We start from the raw sequence: 18,847 nt of genomic DNA on the forward strand, positions 1-18,847 counted from the left end.
TTCCCCATTTTCTTAAATTTGAGTCCCCCAAAATAGGGGGCATCTTATACATGGGGGCATCTTACACACAGAAAAGTACAGTACAAAAAATTATAGGGGAGCAAATACGACCTGTGGGCTAGTCACCCCTGCCCTAGTAGAGTTTCAGGGCATTGCAAGAGGATGAACAAGAAACTTCTATAGGCTTGCTGCTTCCATTACTCTCTTTTCCATAGGGCAAGAGCTCCAAATTCCATCTCTTCCCATCACACTGACAGACGCATCCCTAGTATATAAAAATGCTCCATAAATATTTCACTTATTAGTATTTTCTGTTTGTCTTTACTATGCGACTACTTTTCTATGTGCATCATATGCAGTTACTGAAGGAGACAGGCAAATTAATTACTTTAGGAGTTCGTTCTTTAGTTTCTGGTCGTAAGTCTCTTCAATGTTCTTCACAGTTACCTCCCGATGACGAAGTGCATCTTCTACAGTTTTATTTTTTGATTCTTGAAGGTTTTGAGCTCTGAAGCAAAGAAAGAAAATGCACAATAAAACAATCCTAACAGAACAAATCAGGTGACAGAAGCATCAGAAACATGATGGGGAACTTATTATTACAGTGGAACTCACAACAAAATGCTGCAATATGTGCCTAGGAGTGCTCTTGTCCAAGTCCCTGGCCAGCCTAGAACAATAATCTTGGATTAATATTCTGGCCTCCGGGGGGGGGGGGGGGGTGCTGAGGTAAGAAGCAAATGGCTATTCTGCCACCCCATTAGAGTTCTTTTTAAAGAGTTCTCTCTTTTTTGTACTCCTGCAACCCCTGAGATTTTCACCAAGCTTCCTACCATCTCCCTCATATGTGGATGCAGCCATCTTAAGTACCCACACATGGAGAACTAAGTTTGCTATTTGATTTCTTATTATGTTTTTACTTGGTAGGTTTAAAGTGACTCAGATGATAATGTGTCTTCAGACCCCCACATTTCCCATAATTATCATATGGACAATAGTTTCATATTCAAATGTTCTCTTCTGTAACTACACTTCCCTTCCAATCAGTTCTTTAGAGCAAGAATAGCAGTAAAGCTGGGTGTCAGCTTCTTCAAATACCCCTCTCCATCCAAACTCTTCCACCCACACTGTGCTTTGCAAAGCCACTTTTAACAGCACCTATGCTACTTCCCATAGTCAATCCCAAACTTATCATCATCTTAATCTCCTTCCCACATGGCACTGTTCCCCACCCCAAATTTCTTCATTATGTCAAAACAAAACAAAAAACATCCTGGCAGTTTAAACTACCCTGCCATACAACTCTCCAGGGTCACTATTACCCATTCTGGTTTGACTGCAAATGCTGGCAAATTACAAGTTCTACACTCTGCACTGCATGAGCACAGAGACCTGTATTAAAGCATGCTGCAGCAATCACTGGTATTTCAGATAGAAATGTGGGCTGTGGTAAAGATTAGGCCTTAAATCTGACAACCCTACTGTTGGACATATACTACTGATTTCAGGAAATCTTTAACAACACTGGCTCACGAACTAATTATTTAGGACTGCAAATGCTGAAAGTAAAGGAATTACAAGGGAGGATGAAGCTTATTCCTCTATTTCAAAGGTTCACCAGCTCCCTCTTCTGGGTAATCAGAGGGATTTTCATCTATCATTAAACTGAAGGGGAAGGAAAGGGAATTAAAAGGCGACAAACTTAAACTGCCTAATCAGTTAATTATGGATTCCTGAGCAACTATGCTTAAATATTATTTATTGTATGTATTTAACTGACTAAAGTTACATACTTATTTGATGGAAAACCTCTAAGCAGTTCACAAACCCATATTCTCCTAAACATACATCAGGACTAATGGCAAAACATCAACATGCACTGTTGTCAATATCTAGATGGTTTAATTAAAAAACAAAAAAATGTATTGACTTCAAGACAAACTGTCAAAGCAATGCCAACTTTTCGATGAAACACCATAAAACTCAGTTAACAGGGAACAATTCTGCCGCTAAAAGCAGCTGGATAATACTGTTTCTAGAGGTGTAAAATTACATTTAATGAAATAAGAGTAAATGAAGCTTCATGCTAACTGTAGCATTTAGAAGGCCAAGAAAAATATGCGGTTTTTCCCCAACTAAAGTTATATGAATGTTTAACAACTCACAGTTCAAAAGCTTCTATTCTCTGCTTCAGTTCTGCCTCTCGGGATCTTACTGTTTCAATATCTTTCAGCAGGCTTTGCCTTTGCAGATAAATTTCCCTTGCATCAATCTATTGGGAAAAAACATATTTGTATTATATGCAACCCCAAATGTAGCAACAGCTGCATATTCTATATGAGATTTGGAAGGCTGTATTCACAACTAGCATTCTATTGTTAACTTGTTGCTGGAACTGCCTGCACTTCATTATGCAGTTTGCTGATAAAACTAGTTACTACTAGAAGACTTAGCAGTAGTTACAACTAGGTAAAACAGGTATCTTATGAGTTATGGAAAGAGTTCTATGATTTATTTATTTTTCAGTGGATAACAGTGCAAAGGGAATAAGACGCAAATATTAGGACATGGAAGATGCATTTCCACTTTTTCAAATACAGCATCCCACACAATTACTTATGCAGTGCATTTTAATAGCAGGTGGTCACATTTTTCGGCACAAATGGCAGATTAGGAACCACAATGGAACATACATAGAAGTAACCTGCAAGCAAAATACATAGTCACTCCCAATACATTTCCCAGTATGGCTCTTGATATAGGATAAAACCTCCCAACTCCTGCATTCTATTTAGTTCAATTTTTTCAAACATTACCTCTTGCTGCTTCTGAAGCCTCTCAATAGCATTTCTTTCTCGAGAGCTTAGAGCCTCTGACTTGGCTCTGTGAACTTTTTCAAATTCTTTACGAAGCTCTGAAATCTCTTTCTGGGATTGTGCTCTCTCGTCCATCTTAATTTTGGCTATTTCAACCTCTTTGAAGTGTTGCAACTGTGGCATTCAAAATAAAATTATAAGTGTCAACTGTCACATAAAAACATTAGATCACAGGTAGATGGCTAATTCTTGTGACTAGCAAATCCCTCCTGTGTAAGAATGTGATAAAGTACCATGGTAAATCCACTGCTCTACAACTAATCAGATCTCCCAATTTTCCTTTTCCTAAAAGTAGCTGTTGGGTGAACAGGCATTTGCAGCAAGCACTGATGCATGCAAGGATTAAGCCACATTATAGCCCTGATCCAAGTCACTTCCTATAGTTTTTAAAGAAAAAGTGATCTAATCACAGATCTCCTGTTTAATGTAAGTTTGGCCGTTAAGTGAGCAAGCAACTGAGACAGAGCATTTAGTTGATCCTGCAACTAATCCCAATGATTACTCCTACTAATCATAATGTAAACAGCCATGTCTTGCTCAATAAATGTTTGTCCTCTGCTTTTCCTTCATGTATTTTGTGTAGTCTAAGAATAAGTAAATTGTTGTACTAACAAAAGCATCAAATAGGCACATGAAAATTTGCATTAAGACTGACAAAACATCATTGCCTCTCCTCCCATTTCCCTTCACCTTCTGAGACATTTCCTCTTGAAGCTGTTGTTCTACTTCTTTTCTATATTCAGCAAGTTTTACTTCAAACGACTCAGATTTGTGGCACTGAGGATACATGTCTGCAAACTGTTCATCAATCAGTTGAAGTTTCTCAGCTATGAAAAAATATATAAAAGGCATTGTTCCATTATATGTGATCATACTAAACAAAAGAAATTTACATTGCTGACATTTTTATAGGGGCCAGCTCTCCTACTTCATTTTATTATGCTATGATGCCAATGATGATTTATATTTATTGGTTGCTTTACTCATGGAAACATAAGAAGAAATACTAAAACCAGTTACAAGTAACACCATCAATAACTCCCCCCGTCCCAAATCACACATCTATAGAAATAAGAGACATGTCTTACAGATCCTGCCCCCTCCCCAAAGAGCCCACAAATACTTTTTAAAATCTTCAAATTAATGACCTAAAGCTTAGGTTAAAAGGAAGTCTTTGCCTGGTGCCTAACAGATAAATATAGCACCAGACACAAGTCCCTTTAGAGAGCATTCCACAAGCAGGAAGTAACCACTGAAAAGTGGCAGAGGGCACTCAATGGTGACTGACTGTGTCAACAGCCTGCACCATTCACATATTACACTAATTAGCCAGGGCCTCAAAAGAAGCACCAGTCATATGAGTCGGAAAATCCCCAAGAGGTACCTGGAAGCCATCAGCCTCCAAGGGAAGGCCAAACTAATAGGTCCCCTGCCTCGGCTGAGGGGGAAAGGGTCTGAAAGCATAAAGCTATGACGAACCTCTACTAAAAAGAGCACCAAGGAATAAATGAAAGAGAGAAAACAATATAGAAATAAATCAGGTATCTAGCAGCCTGAAACTATGTCCAGCTTAAATAGATGCCACTGTACTCCAGACTGCATCTGTATTCCATCCTAACTTCCATTCTATGAATAGATTGCTTGGTCTAGTATTTGATTTGTGTTAGATCTGTTCATCTGAAATATGTTTTCTGTCCTATGCAGTGTTTTGGAGTATACAGTACAGTGATGATAAAGGATATTCTGCAATGGCTAAAATGGAAATTTCCCACAACCATAGAGTTGGGCTGCAGGTGCAGGAAGTAGAAGAGGATGATGTGACTGGTGTATACATTAGTCTACTTTTTAACCCTGCAAGATATTTTTTTTGGGGGGGGGATAATTCTGCTATTTTTGTTCTACACTTGTGCAGCGGCTAGGTGTAGCAAATTCATTGGACCAGTCTAGTACATACCTATGCAATCACATACCTATCTTTCCAGAGAACTCTCTGTAGGGAAGACACCATTTTCAATGTTTCTGTTTTCTCTCAAAGCACAAAACTCACAACCATATTGTGTTGAAATGTGAACCCATGATTATGTTTTGATCCACATTTAGAAACTGCAACATATAAATATGTGCAACTCCTTCTTAGCTAAAAGCTTTCCCAACTTTTTTGAAGGATTATATGCTTTTTAAAGGTAAAAAGGTGCACATATACTCCAGTTAGTAAAGAGTTATGTCAGAAGCAGTATGAAAGCAAGGCTACAGAACAGATGCTACAGTATTCTCTTTCTTAAGGCTGAATATATAAATAGCTAAAGTCTGAGGATAAAGCAACTGCAGTAACTCCACTTACCAAGAGATTCTTTACCAGGTGTGGGACTGGTCTGAGTTTCTGTGCTGCAGATCTGCTTATGCAGGCTATGGTCTATCAGTTCAGTTAATATCTGTACAAGAAAGCCTTAGAGATACACCATTAATCACACATCTCTTCTCCAACAAATGACAAGTTTCAAACTCAAGAAGGAATAAATATTATTTTGCAACAGTAAAAGAGTACCAATGAATGGAAGTTGAACAATTCTAAAGAAAAAAAAGCTGTCCCTCTTATTTTTAAAATTTCTTCAAAAAGAGCCTATGGTAGCAAATAATACATTAAAATATTTTTTTAAAAAAAACAACTAAAAATATCTGAAACATTTCAATACATGTACAACGTTTTTAACATATAACATGTACATATGGTTGCCGACACCCATATTATGGGGAAGTTGTTTGAGAGTGTGCTGGCTGCCCAGTTCCAGGTACCCCTGGAGAAAGCAGATTATCTAGACCCATTTTAGTCTGGGTTCAGGCCTGGTTATGAGACTCCATTGGTCTTGATCATCCTGGATGCTCTTTATCAGGAGAGAGATAGGGGAGTGTAACCCTCTTACTCTACCACTCAGCTGCTTTTGATACTATCAACAATGCTTTCCTGCTGGTTCGGCCTTGCGAGCTGGGAGCAGGGGACACTCTTCTGCAGTGCTACCACTATTTGTGGGGCTGGTTCCACAGATAGCATTAGGTAACAGTTTGTTAGCAGTTATGAAAGGAACCATCTTGTCCACACTACTATTAAACATCTATATAAAGCTGTTGGGAATGGTCATTAAGGGAGTGCTTATTTCTCTGTAACATCTGAATCAGGAGCTGTGCAGATTCAGAATCAGTGACTGAGAGTAGTGGTGCAGTAGATGAGGGCCAATAAAAAGAAACCCAGCAAGGCAAGATGGAGGTCTTGTGAGTAGGTGGTCCCCAGGTCCAGGAATTAGGCAATTTGCCTGGTCTGGATAAGGTTGCACTTGCTCTGCAGGAGCTGGTTCATACACTGGGGTGCTTCTGAATCCATCATTAACACTGGAGGCTCATGTGGCTCCAGGGGAAATTAGTGTCTTCTACCAGCTTCAGTAGATATGCCAGCTGCAGCCATTCCTAGAGACAGTCTTGCTGCAGTGACCCAGGCACCGGTAACCTCAATACTCTTTTAATGCAATGTGTTTTACATGGGGCTGCCATAACATTGGTCTAGAAGCTGTGCAGAATGAAGCAGTTAGGTTACTAATTGATATGCATGGGTGCAGACATCTAACACCAGTTTTAAAGGAACTGCCCCGGCTGCTAATTTGCTACTGCACCAAGTTTTGGGTATTAATGTATAAGGCCCTAAACAATTTGGGACCAGGTTATCAAAGTGAACATCTTCACCTACGCAAATCTGCCCATTCCCTAACATCACCTACAAAGGCCTTCATGGATAAGCCACAGCCAGAAGACATCCACTTGGATTACCCAGGAAGAGGGCCTTCCCTGGCTGTGTCCACTCTCCCCAATTGTCATCCCTAGAAATAAGGCATGCGCCAACAATGAGGCAACTCCAGCACATGCAGAAAATTTTTTTGTTTAGCAAGGTCTGTGATGGCTACTGATGCTACTTTTTCTTGTATTTGTATTATATTTTGATATTGCTGCACACAGGCTTCAGGTGGCCACAAAATGTGCATTATTTTGTTTTTCTGTCTAAATATTTATGTATGCTATCCAAAGTTGCTGTTCAAACTCGTCTCTTCCAAATGGCAGCTAGCCTCTTCAGCAGCAGGATCTGCTTATGTGAAAATGTCAAAGAAACCACTGGTCACTTATTTTAATGTCAAATGTCCCCATCTGTTTTTAACTGCTGTACTTTTATTATTAACATTAAAAAAATTAAACTACCCTGGAGGTTTTGAGTTAAACTCAGTTTTCAGTTAACTGTTATTTAAACAATTAATTAAATTGTTTAAACATGTGTGCATAATTTTAAACACACACAATATCTTTGGACTGTGGCCTACAATCTGAACTTACTTAGAATATATGTACATTATAGCTGTACCTTTTGTATTCTCTTTTTCTGAAGCTGAAATCTGGAAAGAAAAAAAAATTAGTCCATTTATACCGCAGTCCCGAGTTCCATCTGAAGAGCTGCAAAGTAGCTGCCATGCCCCAAGCCCTGCCACTCCCACTGGCCAGGGCAAAAGCTTTGGCCTATCCTTCCCCCTTTTTTGCTGTGTGAATTCCAGGCAGGTGCACCAGAGGGGTCTGAGGATCAGGCGGCATCCCACAGTACTCCCTTTGGGGCTTTTCTGAAGGCTTCTGCCAGAGAGAGAACAACCACTAATGGTTTCCCACTCCACAGAGTAGGGCCCACTCCACAGAGTAGGGCCTTCGCAGCCGTGAAGCAAAGGGTCTCTACCACCTTATCCTAACCCTCTTCCACAGTGCAGGTGGAGGATTTTGACTGCATTCTTATCTACACAATGCTTAACAAAAAATAAGATCGCAAGAAATAAGATTATTTTACCAGTGCTTTGTAAAGATCAGTCTTTGGATTGATCCTTATCAGCTGTAGTAAATCTTGCATGGTGAGTGCCTTTATAAGGAGATAAAGAAACCGGATAACTCTCAATTATATATTTGACAATCCATATTATAAAAACAAAAAGTTAAACAACTAAGCCAACAAAATCAAAATGAGATAACGATTGGAATGTCACATATACCTTCACTGTTTGTATCAAGGCCAATTATTGCATGCCTTCATACACACTTTTGCAGCCAAACACATAGGCACTCAGAAGTTAACACAGTTTCACAATGATTCGCATTGAGTCTTACATTCATTCACTCTTGCATACACACACAGGAGTTCACACATACACAATGTCTCACCTTCAGAGGCTCAGAAACAGTCACTCAGTCATGCATGCACAAAGTCTTTCCTAGAATTTACCATAACATATCTCAGTGCTTCTAAGCTGGCTGATCCAACTGTAATTAACTTTGCAATCAGCAGCGTTCATTCTGAAGTGGTTTCTTCTCTGTACTTTAGATGTTTTGTGGGACCATTTGACCTTCAGTAGGCATTGGTAAGAAGACCCTACATCAGGCATTCCCAAACTCGGCCCTCCAGAAGTTTGGGGACTACAACTTCCATCATCCATCGTTAGTAGGACCCATGGTCAGGGGTGATGGGAATTGTAGTCCCAAAACATCTGGAGGGCCGAGTTTGAGGGTGCCTGCCCTATACAGATGAACCTGATCCTGCTGTACATACCCATAATGTCTTCTTCCTGAGATTTCCAAGACTAATTAAAGGCCTGATCCTAGCAGAAACAGATCCTTTTGTCTCCTGCTGCTGGCAAGTCAACAGGCTTTGCTACACCCAACCCACTTTTGGACTGTTTGTAGTTACATACAAAATGTACACACACACACACACACACACACACACACACATACACTATTATGCTCTTCTGGAGTGGTGGTGTTATAAATTGTTTGAGGATTCTAGGGGGTCAATGTGTGCATGGCCCGGTGTGTGTGTGTGTGTGTGTTCAGTAAGATAGCTGAGATCTGCTACTGGGCCACACTTACTTACTTACTTACTAAAAAATGACAAATGCATTTTTGGACTAAAGATGGTCTAGATAGGTTGATAGACAATGTAATAACTGCACTGGATAAACAGGACTTCATTTATGTACTGAGCATAATTTAACATCCTTCAAAAGAAGGTACTTACCTTATCCTTTTCTAATCCACTTTCTGGATAGAATACAGACAGTGAATATTCATAGCCACATCTGCGCAGGTGATCTGCCACCAGACTGTTAGAAGCACCAATTAACAATGAACTGCATTCACTAGAAACAGCTTGTGGCTGAATTTTTCCACTTAAAATGGGATTCATTAGATCATGTATGAGTTGGTTTCGAAGCTGTGTCTGGCACAAAGAAAAAATTATATTATTGTTAACTGGGATTTCTAGAAGAAAAAGTGAAAAAGAAACATTAGGTAAAGGTAAAGGTACCCCTGCCCGTACGGGCCAGTCTTGCCAGACTCTAGGGTTGTGCGCTCATCTCACTCTATAGGCCGGGAGCCAGCGCTGTCCGCAGACACTTCCGGATCACGTGGCCAGTGTGACAAGCTGCATCTGGCGAGCCAGCGCAGCACACGGAACGCCGTTTACCTTCCCGCTGGTAAGCGGTCCCTATTTATCTACTTGCACCCGGAGGTGCTTTCGAACTGCTAGGTTGGCAGGCGCTGGGACCCCACCGCGGGGATTCGAAACACCGACCATGTGATCGGCAAGTCCTAGGCGCTGAGGTTTTACCTACAGCACCACCCACGTCCCTAAAGAAACATTAAATAAATTTTTAAAAGTTTAAGACTTTGATATGTTACACTGGTGTGTATAATGCTTTACGCATTGAACAGTCAAGCAATACATCAAGAGAAAATCTGGCAGTAATATTTCTTTCAATATATCTCATAATTTCATGGCTTATATACATACACCTTTGCCCTACAGTTGTGACTACTATATCAATGTCTACTTTATTGTGCTTTAAATATATTGAAAGCTGCCTTGAGAATTTCAGTGAGTAGGCTGGGTATAAATACTGCTTAATAAATTAAAACCCTTATTTTAATATTGCTTAATTATATCAAATACCTTAAGTGAATCCAAAACACCTCGGCTCTTAAATGTCTGATATAGTCTTCTCCGGAGTTCATCTTGCGACAGAGCTGGAAATTCATCTGAAGACATTAGGATCTGAAAACATGAGAAAACAATATTGCTATTTTTGCAGACAACCAAAAACACAAGCCATGGTAACAGAAATGTTGCCAGCCTTTTAATAATCGCATATCAAAACCCCGAATTTCAAAATCTTAAGTGATTCTTAGCAGCATGCATCAAATCAGCATGTTTATTTGAGTTGCAAATGCAGGGCTATCAATTAGTGAAGTGTAGCTTACATTTACCATCAACAAACATCCTGGTACTTACAAAAACAGTATTCAACAAAGGAAGTAAACAGACATGATTAGTTATATACCTAAGCCACTTTCCTATGTTCTTCTGTTGCCAGTTGTTCTATTCAAAGCATTGAAACTGCAATGGCAAAGAACTGGAGACTTGTCCATTTTAAAAAATGCAGGTCTCAAAATTATATGAATAGGTTTGATCCCAATGGGATGGAAATTTTAAAATGGGTTTGAAGGAGATTGACTAGGGATTGAGGCAGTGTAAAGGGTAACAGAAGCAAGTAAGGCTGAAGGTAGGATTGAAACACACATCATAATTAAAAAAGGGTGCCTTATTGAAGTCTGAACAGCCTAATGAACTTTCTATAATTATTTTGTTTCTTTAATGCGCATGATTCTTTAATGTTATATTCTGTATGAATGAAAACCGGTACATCAAAAGCATGCTTTGAATGCCCCTAAAATAGAACTATAATGCAGTCCTATGTGTGTTTACCAGGGAACAAGGCCCATAGAATTCAGTGACTTCTGAATAAGTACACTTAGGACCATACATTAAAACATGCTCACTTTTACTGTGCACAAAATGTATGTAACATTCCATCCCACCTCCCGATATTCTTCCAATTCTAAAATGATCAAGAAACAGAAGTGGGGATTAGGCCAGTACAGCAGATATAATAGGCTCAATTCCCAATGGGTGAGTTGACCAGTGTCACAATGAAGTCAACCCTTGCATTATACAGCTGTGGTAAACCAGCAATGCTTCTGCCAGTTGTGTTGCCACAAAGAGTAGCCAGCATGAGGCTCTGAAATGGGCACTACAAGAGGTGGGGTAGGATTCACTGGATCTCAGTCCCATCCACTTTCTGGAGAGGGGTCTGATTTGTGCCTCTCTGCTATGGCAGCTTAGAGCTGGTGCAGCAACGCCCCCCCCAAAAAAAAACTCCCTCCCTTTTCATCAGTGTTTGAAACTCCCATTGTTGTAGGCGCATTTTGTGACAGGGAAATTCATTAGCATGAGCAGTTTCTGAGCTCTGGGCACAGTGCTGTGCCTAGGATTTCAGATTAAAACTGCAGAGTGGAAGGAGAGGAGGACCTTTTTCTGCCTCCACACTTCCAGCTACTCTCTGAAGACTGGAAAAGAGACCCGCTTAAGAATATTATGGGGGTTGGCAGGATAAGGACTAGACACCATGTGAAAAATGAATAGAATTATTTTAGCTGTAGTTCATTCATTTTCAGCTTTGTATTCTTTTTTTAAAAAGCATGCTTAGACATTCCGTTGTTGTGCCCATAACCTAGGTTTAAGGTGCCATTTATCTCCTAGCTTTCCTATCTCTGTTTCTAAACACTGCTTTTCATCCTGGTTGGCAAGCCTGTGGGTGTAACTGAGAATTTGTTGTGACCAGCTTCCCGGGGCTGACTCAGATTGTTCTGTCTGTGAAAAATTACGATATGCATAACGTTCAGAATCAACAGAAAATTGACGTATGTGGTGACACAATTGTTTTAAGATTCTAGAATAACAGAACTGAAAGGAATCTGAGATGTCATCTAGACCTGCTCAACACCAGATCAGGAATGCAGGATTACAACACCTGTGACGGCCATCTCTACTTAAACACCTACAATAACTCACCACCACATAGGCGTAGCCAAGGAGAGGCAGCTGCTACTCCTAAATCAAGTAAAAACAAATACTTAAGTGACCAATCACATCTCAGATAGCTTGGCTCTACCCCCTAACATAAATCCTCCCCCCAGTGGACGCAGGTGGCGCTGTGGGTTAAAGCCTCAGCGCCTAGGACTTGCCGATCGAAAGGTCGGCGGTTCGAATCCCTGCGGCGGGGTGCGTTCCCGCTGCTCGGTCCCAGCGCCTGCCAACCTAGCAGTTCGAAAGCACCTCCGGGTGCAAGTAGATAAATAGGGACCGCTTACCAGCGGGAAGGTAAACGGCGTTTCCGTGTGCGGCTCTGGCTCGCCAGAGCAGCGATGTCACGCTGGCCACGTGACCCGGAAGTGTCTCCGGACAGCGCTGGCCCCTGGCCTCTTAAGTGAGATGGGCGCACAACCCCAGAGTCTGTCAAGACTGGCCCGTACGGGCAGGGGTACCTTTACCTTTACCTTTTATGTGCATGTACCACCACCTCCTGAGACAATATGCTCCTCTGTCAAACAGCTCATCTTGTAAGGAAGTTTGCCTCCCTGTTATCTCGATCCAAATGGCGAGTGGGGAAAGAAAGAGAAAAAAAAAATACATCTTCTTGCCCTGGAGGAGGAGCTATTGTCACAGCTGCAAGTATTCGAGCTGCCTATTTCATTTAACTACTAGATGCAACCGAATTTAATACAGGCCATGTTAGAAGTGGGCAGCACCAGGGTTTTCCCCGTTTCCTACCCATTCCCCAATACGGTGTCTGTTCAATTGTGAAACGAACTAGGGGGTAAGCTAGTCTACAGGTTGAGTCTCCCGACCTTTTATGTAGTCCCTAGGAAACTTCAGACACCTTCTAAATAATACCAATAATAACAATGCGAGTTGCGCGCAGTCCAGAGCACATTCTCTTCCGTGTTTTTTTAAAAACGACCCTTCCTACTAGCCCACCTCTTTGCTAGACCTTTCGCGCCCCGCCTGCTTTCTGGCCGGCCTCGAGAAGCGCACTCCGCTCCCCGCCCGCCTGGTCGTACCGAGAGGGCGGCTGCGAAAGGGAGCGGCTACGCTTCTCTGGTCAAGGAGAGGCGCTTCAGGAAGCCAGCCGGGCACAACTCTTGAGGCGCGGCGGCGGCGGCGGGGCCCTTCTCAGCTCCTCCTTCCGAGTTTCAGGGTCTATTTTGTGACGAGGAGAGCGGGGAAGTTCTGACCCGGGCAGAAAAAGGGAGGCAGCGGCCGGCCGTGAAATCGCCTCTGAGGCGCGACGAGAGCCTCTTCCAACGGCCTCGCGCAGACGCGCTTCTCAAGGTCCCGCCCCGACTCCCAACTGCCACTCGCTCCCAACCGCCGCTTCAAGGCTCTCGTTGCCGCGGTTACTAGCGCTGAGCCAAGCACGTCGCTATTGCAGAACTCTCGCGACAACTCGCCGCTGAGAGACCCGCCCATCAGAATCAACCAATAAAAGGGGCTGGTCTCTATGACGACATCACTCTGCGCCGGATGTTTTCGGGAGGAGTGCCTCGCTGCCTTCTGTTTTCTCTTCTTCCTGTATCTGCTTTCTGGACCTCAGGTAAAACCTCTTCTCCCTACTCCTGTTAAAACGTCTGCTTGGGAAATAGTAAAACTGGTAGCCGCTGAACGGTCGAGGGTAGAGACATTAATGGGGGACACCGGTGGTTCCCCATTGAGGTTCTGTGCGGTTCATGCCCACTCACCCTGAGGCCTGAATGTCCTCCAGGATGATAGAACCATATAACTGCATAATTGGAAAGGACGACGGGGGTCATCTAGTTTAGCCCCTGTGATTTGCAGGAATCTTTTAGGCCAATGTGGGGCTCGAACCCGCGACCTTGAAATCAAGAGTCTCATGCTCTTCTTATTGTTGGTATCAGTCTGCCTGGAGATACAATGGAGTATGCTTCCAGGGGTGAAGTTAACTGCTGCATTTGCAGCACTAAAGTGACCTTTCCAGGATGCATGCCTGGCCAGTGTTAACGGAGGTTCTGGGCTTCCCCATACAATAAGACCCCACTTTTGGCCTCACTAGTGTGGTCCAGAGGAAAGCACAGCTACTTAGGAAAGAAGGATGGAGAGGAAGACCAGCTTGAGTCTTCATCTGTATGATCTATGCTATTTTTCAGACTTCAGCTGTATGATCTATGCTCTTTTTCAGAAGGAATATCTTAATCATGTCTGGAAGCTTCTACTTTGTAATTGTGGGTCACCATGATAATCCAGTGTTTGAAATGGAATTTCTACCAGCTGGTAAAGTAGAGTCTAAGGTGCAAATTTTTGTATAAATACTGAATTTTTACATAGTCATGAGCATGTCTAAGTCCAGAAATCCGATAGCTCAAGGTCTGTATTAATTTGATGTCAATAGTTGGTTTCTAATTAAATTTGCTGCCATTGAAAATGTTACTGCCCTTATGTAGGGGTAGTGCCTATGTATCTGATTGATGCTTGATTCCTCCCTCTTCCCTCCCCTCCAGCCCCACTTCATCCCCCAAATCAGGCTGATTCAGCATCCAGTCATACACTGGGTTAACATTCTATGGAGGCAGAAAGAATACTGTCTGTATATCTGATGCATTACTGGCCAAATGTATATTACGTTTTGCATTGCATCACAGAAAGTTATTTTATGCCATACTCAGTTCTGTTGTTTTCTTCAGGATGACCATCGCCATCTCAATCAGTTCATAGCTCATGCTGCTCTTGACCTAGTAGATGAGAACATGTGGCTGTCTAATAATATGTACCTGAAGACTGTGGACAAGTTTAATGAATGGTTTGTTTCTGCTTTTGTCACAGCAGGACATATCCTTTTTTGCTGGAACCTCCAACCTGTGGGCATGTCTTGGTCTGCCAAGGGGTCCAATTTGCCAAGGGGTCCAATTTCTCCAAACCATATCCATCAGCTAACATCACTGATGGTGTCCTACCTTGGCTGCAGGGTTCTGTTCCCAGTAGGGAACAAGATGGCACAGCCAAGGAAGCAGGATTTAATCCTTGCTCATCAACTGAATTTGGATCAAAGCATTGTGCAAAAATGTCCCTTGAAGTAGTTTCATTTACCATACTTCAAAGAGCCTTTTGCAAAGACTTTATGGCAGCTCCTTCACTCCTCTTTGAGCCTTCTGGAGGCCCTTAAAGCCTCTTAAAGCCTTTTGCAAGTTTCATCCCTCCCTCTTTCAGGCCCTGATTTCAGAGGCTTAAAGGGGAAGCACGGGAGACCTGGAAAAGGCTTTGTGAGTCTCCCCATGCTCCCCTTTTAAGCCAGTAAGTAAGGCAGATAATGATAAGGAATTGGCTGTAGTCAAATAGGTTTCCCACCCATTTTAGAGCATTTTTGGTTATTCTGTAGTTAATAAAAGGGATAAATGGACATGACTCATTTTGAGCTAATGCAGAACCAGAGTGTATTCATTTGAGAATGGGAGGCAACTATGAACTGAAATACATGGTGCCATCTGGAGAGGATTAAAAGTTGCTTTTGAGTCACACAAGCGGCCTTTCAATTTGTACCCAATGGAAGTATGATTTCATATTTCCAAATGTTATTGCTCACTTGCTTAGGCCATCTTGACCCTCTCATACAAGGTGCACTTGGCTTATGTCTGCCATCTGTTTCACATACTACAAATCTAGGCAATTCCCTTTTAGTTCAGGAATCAAATAGGGGACCCTCAGGTCTAGTCTGACGTAGTACCTTTATCTCTATATTGTACTTGCACTCGTCTGTCTTCATGCTGATAACCTAGTGTGCATGCCTGAGAGAAGCGAATGGCAGCCCAGGTAGGGCTACTGGCAGGAGTGGGGGTGGTGGTCTTTCTTCCCCTTTATCCACACATACCTGCTGCCCCCAATAAGTGACAGGGAGTACAGGGTGTGACTGGGGGCAAGCTGTGAGAGGAGGGAAATCAAAAGGGATAAAGGGTGGTTGGTAAAACCCCTAGGCAGCCCCTAATGTTAAAAAAGTGGTTATTTTCTTAATTTGTTCTACATATGAGATTTATAATGCTTCATGATGTAAGGCAAGAAGATGGAATCAAAAACTTCTTTAGTGATGTCTATGACTTGTATATAAAGGTAAGTATCCATAATTGAGGTAGCTAGCACTGTGCCCTCTGGCTGTTTAAGAACCGCCCTGTTTACGAACTATACGGTTTATGAACTCTGCAAAACCGGAAGTAGTGTCCCGGTTTACAAACTTTGCCTCAGTCTAAGAATGGAATCCAACAGTGGAAGGGCACCAGCAGCGGGAGGCCTCATTAGGGAAAGCGCACCTCAGTTTAAGAACGGTTTTGGTTTAAGAATGGACTTCCAGAACGGATTAAGTTCATAAACCTTGGTACCACTGTATAGGAAGCTATGCAGTATTAATATTGGGAATCTTGGTCTGGAAAAGGCACCCTATCTTATTCAATTTTTACCTAGAGGTTAATTAGCAGTTACTTGTCAAGTCTATGAACAGAACCGCATTTAGAAGGAAGTGTAAATTGCTGTTTAACATGTTTATATTATAAAGGATGACATATTTAGGCTTATGTTACAAGGACTGCCCCCTGCCCCGCCCCCAAAGTGATGGAAAGGGAGATTCCACAGCACAGGTATAACAAGTTGTGTTGACAATACAGGAAGGCAAGCTAGACCTCTTCTGAAATGAGTGAGTGACTTATGCTAGGAAGCAACATGTGTCATAGGAGGGAAGGAGTTGTATGCACACCCCTTTTTTCCTGCCAGTTTTTCACAGTAGAACCAAATGATCTGCATGTACTTCGCTTTTCAGTAAGAAGAAGCAAAGAAATGTGGCCCTGCCTCCTCATTCAAGGACAGAAAGAATACAATAGCTCACTTCGCAAATTGCATTAAACTGTGACTTGTGAATGCACACCATGCCAGTCCATGCTGCTGAAAAGCTTAGATTGTGCTCATGGTTTGTTTGGAAAGAAACAGGCCTGGGTTCATATATCATAGCAAACCTGTAGTTTTTTACAATGGTGGCACAGAAGCAGGGGAGAAGTGGAGAACTCTGTAGCAGCATGCTGTGTGTTCACATTACACCATAGTTTGTTTTAAACTATGCTTTAATATGAAGTACAAACTAGGGCGGTATCAGACAGCTACGTATGGCTAGAGCAGTCATGTAGATCTGACATTAACTTATTGTCTAAAAAGTATTTGGAGATGGTTGATCATAGTGGGAAATAACAGTTGTGCCCACCTATAGTAGAGACTTTTGCTTGCATAGTGGGACTTCTCTCACTAGCCCCTGTGTACACCAAAATCTGCTTCAGGGTTTGGGGAATCCTGTGAAGATTTTGGAGATACTCAGTTGGAAGAGGAAGTACCCTCATGCAGTGTTGAATTTTCCTTTTCTAAAAAACCCTTATCAACTGAATAGTTATATTTACCTGATTCACAAGCAACACTAAACAAAAACCATTTTGCTCTTGTGCGCTAAGCCATGGTTTGGCATAGCATGTCCAAACCTGGGCTCATGGTTTGTCTTGCTGTAAGCAAGCAAACCTGTAAGCAAAGAGCAATACTTTGCAGTTTGTCTAGAGCAAGATAAATCACAAAAATGGATTCAGATAACATACTAAACCAAACTATGGCCTAGCTCACAGCAGCAGGAATGGCAGAGGAGCAAAGTGGCTGTAGTTTGGCTTAGCTGTATGTGTGAACTGAGCCACTCAAAGTGGTTCAGCCTAGACTTTTTTTGGCATGTCTTAATTACTAATATGTTCTCACTATGTTAATTTCTTTCCTCAGTTTGCGATGAATCCATTTTATGAACAGAATTCTCAGATTCGATCAACTGCATTTGACAGAAAAGTCCAGTTTCTTGGGAAAAAGCATCTTTTAAGTTGAGTTACTATAACTGTATTAGAACCTAAATAGCCTGCTGTATATCTGACATTTCTGAACCTATAAAGGCTCATCTATATTAAAAAACAAACAAACCACTTAAAGTTTACCTTGTATGAAAACCAATTTCAGGAGCCTAACAGATGTCTTTATTATAGGTGATCACTCTAGCTGTAAAACATTTGTATATATCAAAATTAATTTTAAAAATTAAATATTTAAAGCAGAACCTCTGCTATCTTGGCAAAAGGTTAAATGAAGAACCTAGGCTTTTTTAATAACTAAAGCAAGCCAGACCTCAGGTTTTTTTGATCAGTGTGAAAGCATTCAGTTCAGGGCTATGTCAGTATTCAGACTAACCAGATACCAGAATGGTATATTGAAATGAAAAAGGTGTGGATAGCAGAACAGAAACACAACTACCCCTAAACACATAGTTACAAGTGAATCGTCTCAGTTCAACTTGCTACCATTTTATTGGAATAATTGAGCACATAGGTGGGCAGAAACACACTATTTGCTTACAAGTGACTTCATTATCACGTGCACATGTGAATGAAGCAACAGGATGCAAAAAGGATGAGGTGTTTTGCCTGTAAAACTTATTTGTTGCTCCTCAAGTTTTTACTCAAAGTATTAACACCAAGCAACTTAACTGAAACTAAAAGGTCAGAACTAAATCCCACTACTTTGTTTTCTATAACACCCATTATGTTGGGAACAATCCAATCAAGTTAAGCACTATCCAGTCCTAATTCTATGTAGATTGAATAGCCTGTATTCTTAATCCTCTAACTTTGACATCAGTGATGTGTACTGTATATGAACGACCATATAGCCTTAGCCTGGAAAAGAGTAAGGAAGAAAGCCAAAAACATCTATAGGTAGTCTGGCTCTCACTAAAGCTTCACATTAAATAACTCATTTATATGTTTTACTTAAGAGTTTGCTTAAGCCTATTGAAGTTTCATTGTGCTACATTCCTACTGAGTGGTTACATTTCACGATAAACATACTGAAGTGATAGGATAACATATGTGATGTTTGATTCATTTGCAGAGATTCTGAATTAACATTCCAAATAAAATGTAAATTTATAATATTA

The 18,847-nt window shown here is 41.5% G+C and overlaps 2 protein-coding genes across 5 annotated transcripts in view; one reads left to right on the forward strand and one right to left on the reverse strand.

The window, feature by feature from the left end:
• Positions 1–13,225, reverse strand: part of OFD1 (OFD1 centriole and centriolar satellite protein) — a 27,457-nt gene extending 14,232 nt beyond the window's left edge. Inside the window, exons 1-10 of one of the 4 annotated variants that reach the window (XM_079972546.1) lie at positions 12,823–13,225; positions 9,898–9,999; positions 8,965–9,165; positions 7,744–7,812; positions 7,276–7,306; positions 5,218–5,322; positions 3,567–3,703; positions 2,817–2,990; positions 2,166–2,272; positions 389–508 (exon numbers count right to left, since the gene is read on the reverse strand). In XM_079972546.1, coding sequence (XP_079828672.1) covers positions 389–508; positions 2,166–2,272; positions 2,817–2,990; positions 3,567–3,703; positions 5,218–5,322; positions 7,276–7,306; positions 7,744–7,812; positions 8,965–9,165; positions 9,898–9,993 — 1,040 coding nt within the window. In that variant the 5' untranslated portion in view covers positions 9,994–9,999; positions 12,823–13,225. The remainder of the gene's footprint in view (positions 1–388; positions 509–2,165; positions 2,273–2,816; positions 2,991–3,566; positions 3,704–5,217; positions 5,323–7,275; positions 7,307–7,743; positions 7,813–8,964; positions 9,166–9,897; positions 10,000–12,822) is intronic. The other 3 variants (XM_079972545.1, XM_079972544.1, XM_079972543.1) reach the window with 3 other exon arrangements.
• A 77-nt stretch (positions 13,226–13,302) lies between these two features.
• TRAPPC2 (trafficking protein particle complex subunit 2) lies at positions 13,303–18,847 on the forward strand. The gene is made up of 5 exons (XM_079973135.1): positions 13,303–13,438; positions 14,042–14,150; positions 14,544–14,686; positions 15,873–15,960; positions 17,647–18,847. Exons 2-5 carry the CDS (start codon positions 14,058–14,060, stop codon positions 17,743–17,745), a joined length of 423 nt encoding a protein of 140 aa, XP_079829261.1. The 5' UTR covers positions 13,303–13,438; positions 14,042–14,057; the 3' UTR covers positions 17,746–18,847.

The sequence above is a fragment of the Podarcis cretensis genome (assembly GCF_951804945.1).
Source record: "Podarcis cretensis genome assembly, chromosome: 4".
In the NCBI taxonomy this organism is placed as follows: domain Eukaryota; kingdom Metazoa; phylum Chordata; class Lepidosauria; order Squamata; family Lacertidae; genus Podarcis; species Podarcis cretensis.